The sequence below is a fragment of the Saccostrea cucullata genome, unplaced genomic scaffold (assembly GCF_032062105.1).
Source record: "Saccostrea cucullata isolate Sc308-1 unplaced genomic scaffold, CSIRO_AGI_Scuc_v1 ctg7519, whole genome shotgun sequence".
NCBI classification, from domain to species: domain Eukaryota; kingdom Metazoa; phylum Mollusca; class Bivalvia; order Ostreida; family Ostreidae; genus Saccostrea; species Saccostrea cuccullata.
Genome location: NW_026927586.1, coordinates 17,990 through 25,958, shown reverse-complemented (window position 1 = coordinate 25,958; position 7,969 = coordinate 17,990). Strand labels below are relative to the sequence as shown.

Genomic DNA, 7,969 nt, shown 5'->3' with positions numbered 1-7,969 from the left:
AACCGAGTTTTCCATTTATACAATCCGTTCTCTCAGATTGACAATCTGTTATAACAAATTGCCAATTCATTCTCACAGATTATCAATTTGTTCCCTCAAATTACACAATCCATTATCTCAGATTGTATAATTCAATCTCTTAGTTTAAATGATTCGTTCCCTCAGAATGTAAACCCCATGTTTTCATTAAAATTATTTATCTGTATATATCGGATATGGTAATACATGTTTAAAGAATAGAATATTGTAGTATTTTACATCCTTCCTTTTATTAAATATTACGGTCCAAAATGAGAAAAATACAGTCGTGCATATTTTCAAATCCATATGCTAGTACTGATATTTGTACAACAAAAAATCTTAAAGGTTTTTGTGTTGCGTGTATATTCGGATAATTGAAAGTCCTAAATAGTAAAAGTGAATATGGGTCCTGTGTAATCATAATATTTCTAAAATAAAATTACGTTGAATTAGTTATGAAAGAGGTTGGAAATGACCAGTTGCTGAAACAAAATAAATAGAATGCACTAACTGATTAAAATGTTTGGATGTATCTGTACATATATGTGATGAAATTCAAGAGCACAGATTGCCAAAATCATAAGACTGACATTGTAACAAATCAAGATCTCGAATTATTAATCTGTGAAAACGAATGGTTTTCACCCATCAAATTTCCCGCGCATAGATGGCGCTCGTGTACTAGAGGTTATACTTTCGGAATACCTCGGACGACTTACTAAAAGAAGCGAAAGTAAATTGCATGAGTTCAGTCTAATCTTTATCCAATTTCTGTTGATATTTGATTCCAATGCCACAATATTGTTGTGTACCGAATTGTACAAACTTTGGAGGCCATAAATTCCCGGAAGACCCCAGTATAAGACAGAAATGGCGCGTGGCCGTAAGAAGAATGGGCCCAAAGACAAAACGTTTATGGCAGCCTGGGAAGCACAACGTCGTGTGTTCCTCCCACTTTAAAGACACAGATTACAAGATCACACTATCAGGTTAGAACAGTCACATTTCCTTTTTCCAATTTTTATAAATATTAAATTATTGTCACTTATCAAACCTATTTAAATGATACATTTATATAGAAATCTTGGAACACTATTAGGTCCCCATAAATATGGCGCTAAAATAGCTGTTGAATATATAGATGATCGCGTTAGCGATCGACAAAATCGAAAAAGAAGCCACAAATTGCAAATTTGACCCCAAATTCGTGTTCCTTGTGAAAAATTGGGTTTAAAAAACTTGTTTTTAAACACATTTTTTAAATGAGAATTAAAAGATTTCATAAAATAACGTACTTGTTTAGGAAGTAAATCTCCATCTTGCGTTGTTTAGGAATGTGGTCATATCAATTTATGACCTCATAAATATTTATGTGCGTCATAAATTACCTGATAGGACTAAAAGTGCAATGCTATTAAAATTGCGAGATTTTTGTGAGAAATACATGGATTTAACAAGTGTTAGCTAATAACTATCGATGGATTGAATTGTGCATCATCATCGATTTGAAAAAAAATATTCTGAATATTTGAACATTGCATTAGGAGGTTCGAGCTGTAGTTAACGGTAAGTCGCTTTTACAATAAACTTGCCTAAACTCAGCGCTGAAAATCGTCATGTTTTGACATTAGAGTTGATTTACCCGAACTTTCATTTATAAAACTTTCTGTTCTTTGTAAAGCATAAATTTCATGAACTAAATCAAAGTGTAATATTGACAGGATGATTCACTCATAGTAGTGCCTTTTTTTTAGCAAAAATTACATAAATTAGCCCAAAGACAGAAAGATTACATAGTGGATTTATAAAACAACCCCAATTTTAAAAACTATATAACCTAACCCTAATCACTCAATTGGATGCGTTTTGTTGAAGCGAGTGGGAAATTGCAGTTTGTTTAGATTCTGCATAGCAACGGCAAGGGAAATAACTGCTCATGCGCAATCGCGTGATTCTGTTTGCTACTTTCCCGAAATCTTTATTAGCTCAATAGCTGTTGATCAGCTGTTGAACAGTTTTGGCCAGCTAATTTTAAATCTTGTTTACATTAGTATAACCATAATTTGGTATAAATTAGAGGCCTAGCGGTAATGATATTAATAAATGGGCTATAAAAAATTGATTATATTGTTATTTCGAACTCCAGGTTGTCTTATGTAAACAATGTTGTGCAAATGTGTAATGTGTAATATTGCAGAAGTTTATTTGTTTGTTTATTTTTATGTTCTGTTGCTTTGACTTTGTTTGCTTTGTGGTTTGTATTTATTTTTCAGGACCTCATATTACAGAATTTACAGAGCATATGAAAAGGATAGGTGGTTTTGTACCTATTAAGGCATAGCTAGCCAGGATTAATTAAAATTTGCCCAGATTTTTTACTTTTTTTCTTGAGTTACTGAATTGATATTTAATTATGTATATTCCTTTTCAGTCAAAATTATATACTCATTCAAATTATATTATTTCTTGAAATGGAGAAAAAAGCAACTTAACAAGAGAAAATTGTATAGCTCTTTCATTGTAAAACTACATGCATAACTAAAAAGAATGTAAATATTGTTGAAAACAGAAAGCATTCTGAGCAGCTTTATGTTATTCAGGTGAATGTCCAAGACTGAAGAAGGGAGCAGTGCCTTCCATTTTCCCTTTTGCCCTTTCATTAACAAATGATGAGAGTCCAAGGTGTCAGAGGAAAAGGAAACGAGAAGAAGCTTCAAATGAGCACCACGATTGTACGGATGTTCTGAATACGATAGAAGTGGTCGATACCCCTGAGATTCAATCCTCTTCTACAACTGAGGCAATCGATGAAGGTATACCTGTGCAGGTGAATCAGGGAGTACAGTGTGAGCTGAAAACGTTTGGTAAATTTTCTGTTCAAAACTTTGAAAATGATCCCAAAATGATCAAGTATTACACTGGTTTTTGCGATTTTATGCAGGTCATGTTTTTTTCAATTGTCTTGGACCTTGTGTTTTTGAGCTTTTTCGACACACAACTCTTATGGATCCTAAAGATCAGCTTTTTATGGTTCTGATGAAGCTCCGACAGGCCAAAGAAGATATTGAGTTAGCTCTTTTTTTCGGCATTTCTGAGTCCTCCATATCTCGTATCTTCAACACATGGCTAAATTTTATATATTTTCAACTTAAAGAATTATGCATATGGCCATCAAGAGATGTGATTCAACAGTTCATGCCTTCTGATTTTGGAAAGAAATTTCCTAACACGCGAGTCATTCTTGATGCTACAGAACTTCCGATTAACAAGCCATCAAATGTGAATGCCCAGAGTATAACATGGTCTGCATACAAACATAAAAATACATTGAAAACCATGATAGGTTGTACTCCAAGAGGTGCGGTAAGTTTCATATCCAAAGCATATGGAGGATCAGCAAGTGATCGACAGATAATTGAAAATTCTGACCTTCTGAATCCAGACCTGAAAATGTTTGAAAAGGGAGATAGTATTATGGCTGATCGTGGCATAATGGTGCAAGACCTGTTTGCTTCCCAAGACGTGTACGTTAACACCCCAACAATGTTGAAAGGGAAGTCACAACTGGATCCTGAGGAAGTTATCCGTGATAGACGAGTGGCATCAAAGCGAATTCACATTGAGCGTGTTACAGGGCTAAGCAAGGGCTTCAAAATATTGAGGCACCCTCTACCTCAAAGCAAATTGCACCTTGGTTCTAGAATTGTTTATGTTTGCTTTGCAATATCCAATTTCAGGAAATCAATTGTTGATAAAAATGCTTAATTCTGTGCAGTTTTCTATTTGACTGTCAAGCTTAAGTGAGTTGAAGAATAACAAAACAGTTGTTTTAGTGTCATCCTAAATTTAATTTAACATGGCATGTAAGAATACACTCATATACTAATTTATCAAAACTTTCTTTACTTATAAACACTCCTATGAATGTATTTGTAACCTTTCATCTTTCAGAGTTTAGCAGATTATCATACTACAGCAAATTAAATACTACATGTGTAATGTAAGAACAATTGGTATCTGTGGTGAAACTAACATGACTATAATTAGACTGTGGATCAGGTAAGTTTATCAACAAGAGGCCCATGGGCCACATTTCTCACTTGATCAAATCAGTATGTAAAAGTTTTAAGATATGAGGTCTCAATCTATTAAGGGGAGGGGGCATGATTTGGACAATTATAAATTTACAATAAATAAGGATGCTTCAATAAAATTTCTTTGACTATTAAAGGCTTTGAAAGATAATAAAAGATTATATCCCTATAAGTTTTATCTTAATTAATTAAAACAATAATAATTTAAATGCCAGGTGGTTCTTCAGAAGAGGTCGAGAATGTGAATAATTTACAGACTTACGGACAGACAGACGGATGCCAGACAAAATATCAGAAAAGCTCACACTGGGTTTTAAGCTCAGGCGAGCCAATAGAATTTACAATCATAGATTATATTCAATTTACCAGGTACTTCTATATTGAAAAGTTTATCATGATGTTATCAAAACATGTAATGATATGAGTTTTAAAATTACCTATTAATATAAGTGGATTGCAATGCTCAAAACAAATATTTTTTCTTATTGATGCATAATACTTCAAAGAGTAGAGGCAATAAAAGGTCTGAAAAACTTGGTGTAGAATGTTTCTAGCTTTGGAATGAGTGACCCAGTACAATATTCTTCATCATACTTGATTTTCTCAACAAACAAATCTTTGAAAGTGTATACAACAAAGTAACAAACTTTTTTTTGACATATGTGAAGTTGCCCTTGTACTTGATAATAGTAATTGCTTGTTCTTTTTAAGATGATTTCATTTGTTTCATTATACTCCAAAAATCTAAAATGCTTGCCTGGAAGAATCTTTTCATTTCTTCCTGAATATGGACATTTAATTTCAACAAGACAATCATCATACAATAAAGCATCGGGTGTAGCACCTAGAAAAGGTTTAGATGCACAAATGCAGAAACCAACAGATCTTGCTTTGCAGTCATATTTTAACTCAAATGACTTCAATGCCTTTGACTCGCAATTTTTACCGTGTGCCAAAGCACTGTTTTGTAGAGAGTTGTTTACAGACAACAGATTTTGACAAAGTTTGGTGATATTTCTTCTTGAAGTCAACTTGCAGAGCTCTCCAAATCTTGAAGCTGTAAGACGCCAGGATCTATGGTGTAACCATAGTTTGCATGATGCTTGTTGTCTTGTTTCTTTTTCAATCTTTGTTATGTCTTCTTCAGTCACCTATTGATTTAAAAAAAAAGCATTACCAATAAATGGATTTTCGATGTACCTTGAAATTTATTTTTCCATCTATGCATATTTATTTCTTTTATCCAATTAAATTTCCATTTTAATATCTACTACACATTTAGTAATACAGATTATTCTAATAAGTTAATGGAAAGATTTTAACAGAAAATCAAATTTTAAGCCACATTTTACATTGTATTCTTACTGATAAAGATAAAAGATATACATGTGTCACAGGTGGTGAAAAATGAAGTCTCAACCGGGACTCGAACCCAGGCCCTCTGGCGTACCGTGCCAGCTCTCTAACCACTGAGCTATTGAGACCCGATGTACTGACTGACTTTCACGCACCTGTGAACCCGGTGACACATTTAATTAGTGTGTTTACAAACCTTGTTTGCTTCATCCACCCAGTACTCTGTAATAGGTATACTAGTATAATGATGATCAACAGCTTCAACCTGAAATAAAAAAAAAACAAAAACATGTATATGGGTTATAGAATAAATCTAATTTTATGAGGTGAATACTTGAGAAGATGAATAAATTTTAGAGGTTTATGTGTGTAAATACATTGCAGTATAAAAATAATGCAAAATAAAATGGCACCTGTATATCGGCCTTTTTAAAGAGATATCTGAGTGCAATATCTTGTGATGTCATAGAGCAGTAATTGATAAGCTGACTCTGAACATAATCTTGGTAACCTGGCATTTTTCTGAATTTTGCTGGCCGTGGATCCTCCAAAGATTCGTCAGACAGTTTTCTCTTTGATGGAATACTTTCTGCCTCCACTGGGACACCTAATTATAAAAATCACCATTTCGAAATATAACTTACATGCATTTCCACTTCATTAACTATACTCGCTACAAAAGCTTACTAATAAGAACCTGTCAAAATTATTTTTGAATTTGATATGATGTATTGTTGAATTTCTTGCAACTAATTTTATTTCTTAACACAATTTTTGGAATTCATTTTAATGAAATTTTGAAAATGTTCATTTTTTTTTTGGCCAATTGCTCTTACCATGGTAAGTTGCCTTTGGTTTGTGGAAAAGCTGCAGATTTTCAGTACAACTTTTATCAACAGCAACATTCCCTGTCTCTGTAAAATGCTGCAGCATGAGCATGACAGCAGCTAGGTGCTTACAGGTCCCATGGGGTCCTTTTCCTGCCGGACACTCGCAGTCACTATTTATGGCATCTCCTGTCCTTTTGTCCATTTTCAGTTTATAGTTATAAGAAACCTAAATGTAATATAACATTTTAAAAGGCTAGTTTCTTAAGATTACAGAATATACAATTGCTTAATTATTTCACTTTGTATACATTCATAAACTCAATTCTTGCATATTGTCACAACTAGACTTCAATATTAGTTTCCTAAAGATACCTTATTTTTCATCGCAGCACCAACAATCCCCGTAAAGTAGATGTCATTTTCTTTCACAACAACAGAGCATGCCTGCACTCTATTCCCTTGGAACATTGCAGAACCCTTGGACACTGCCTTAATGTCTTTCGTAAACTGCTTATCACCTGGAAGTATTTTATAAATTAAAAAATATATATGGGTACTTATACATGGTTTAACAGTTTTTAAATGAAAAAAAAAACTATATTTATAATAAGTTTTCAATCATAATACCTAATTAATAGGTATGTTGTTAATTAGATTGCAATAACTGATTACAATGCACTCTTTAAAACTTTAAATCTTTATAGTTTTGAATCTGAAGTAGTATTATATCATACATACCTGCTATTCTGTAAACAAAATATTGGTTTATCTGCTCCGTAGTTATTTTTGGCAGGAAAACTTTATGTTCTTTCTGGAGCTGTTGGTAGCCAGACACTGGCCAGCCCACAGATACAGGGGTAGGGACACTTTCTAGCGGAGGGGGTTGAAAATCTCTGTTTCTGTCATATGCTTTCAATCTACAAAATTTTAGATAAATCGAACACTTTAACCTCTATTTTCGATTTTCATTAATTACAAGAATAAGAGCAGTTTCAATAAAGTTAGGTACTAAACAGGTGTACAGTTCCAGGGGCGTAGCTTCCATTGTGGCAATGAGGCAACTGCCTCACTAGATTTTTCAGCAACATTCCCCTTCCCAAAATTAATTGATAATTCATCGCAGAAAATATTTTAATTTATTTCTTAAAACATAGTTATTGTTTTCTTTATCATCATTTAAATAAATCTATAAGTTATTGTACTGGTTCTGAGTCAAAATTCATGGGATCGGGCTCTATAAAGTATTTTTTGGAAAAATAAATATGGACCACAAAACAAGGGGCAGGCAAAGTTGACACCCTTTTTATATGGAAAAGGAAAAATGAAAGTCTAGAATCGGCATCAAGTATTTCACAAACCCTGTAAACTAATGAATAATTTTATTAACTTTCCAAATGATGTCCAATTCAATTATATTTAAATATTTCAAAAATAAATAAATGAAATATGTATTTTTTTTTCCCGAAATAAGTAAGAAGTTTGAATAAACATTTTTTTTACTCTATCAAATATTTTGAAATACAGTATGTACATATTGTATCATATGAAAGTTGCAAGTCATAAAACCGGAAAAATCACGAAATTTCTGTCCAGGACAAGTGCAATTCTTACATTCTAAAACCAACAAATTCAATTTCCGTCGGGGGGGGGGGGGGCTTCGCCCCCCTG

At 33.1% G+C, this 7,969-nt stretch overlaps 2 protein-coding genes across 2 annotated transcripts; one reads left to right on the top strand and one right to left on the bottom strand.

Moving 5' to 3' along the window:
- Positions 1 to 913: 913 nt before the first annotated feature.
- LOC134274879 (uncharacterized) lies at positions 914 to 3,786 on the top strand. The gene is made up of 3 exons (XM_062757123.1): positions 914 to 1,010; positions 2,622 to 2,834; positions 2,963 to 3,786. The coding sequence occupies exons 1-3, from the start codon at positions 914 to 916 to the stop codon at positions 3,784 to 3,786; spliced, it is 1,134 nt and encodes a 377-aa protein (XP_062613107.1).
- A 175-nt stretch (positions 3,787 to 3,961) lies between these two features.
- Positions 3,962 to 7,346, bottom strand: LOC134274878 (uncharacterized). The gene is made up of 7 exons (XM_062757122.1): positions 7,324 to 7,346; positions 7,040 to 7,218; positions 6,674 to 6,819; positions 6,308 to 6,527; positions 5,885 to 6,078; positions 5,668 to 5,736; positions 3,962 to 3,991 (listed from the first exon to the last, which is right to left on the bottom strand). The coding sequence occupies exons 1-7, from the start codon at positions 7,344 to 7,346 to the stop codon at positions 3,962 to 3,964; spliced, it is 861 nt and encodes a 286-aa protein (XP_062613106.1).
- Positions 7,347 to 7,969: the final 623 nt, after the last annotated feature.

Excerpts from the sequence above, each read along its gene's own strand:
- LOC134274879 (XM_062757123.1), top strand. The coding sequence starts at position 914 with ATGGGCCCAAAGACAAAACGTTTATGGCAGCCTGGGAAGCACAACGTC. Across the intron at positions 1,011-2,621 it reads TTACAAGATCACACTATCAG|GTGAATGTCCAAGACTGAAG; the intron begins GTTAGAACAGTC and ends TATGTTATTCAG. Across the intron at positions 2,835-2,962 it reads AACTGAGGCAATCGATGAAG|GTCATGTTTTTTTCAATTGT; the intron begins GTATACCTGTGC and ends GATTTTATGCAG.
- LOC134274878 (XM_062757122.1), bottom strand. The coding sequence starts at position 7,346 with ATGGAAGCTACGCCCCTGGAACT. Across the intron at positions 6,528-6,673 it reads GTGCTGCGATGAAAAATAAG|GTTTCTTATAACTATAAACT; the intron begins GTATCTTTAGGA and ends TATTACATTTAG. Across the intron at positions 3,992-5,667 it reads GGGTGGATGAAGCAAACAAG|TATGATAATCTGCTAAACTC; the intron begins GTTTGTAAACAC and ends AATTTGCTGTAG.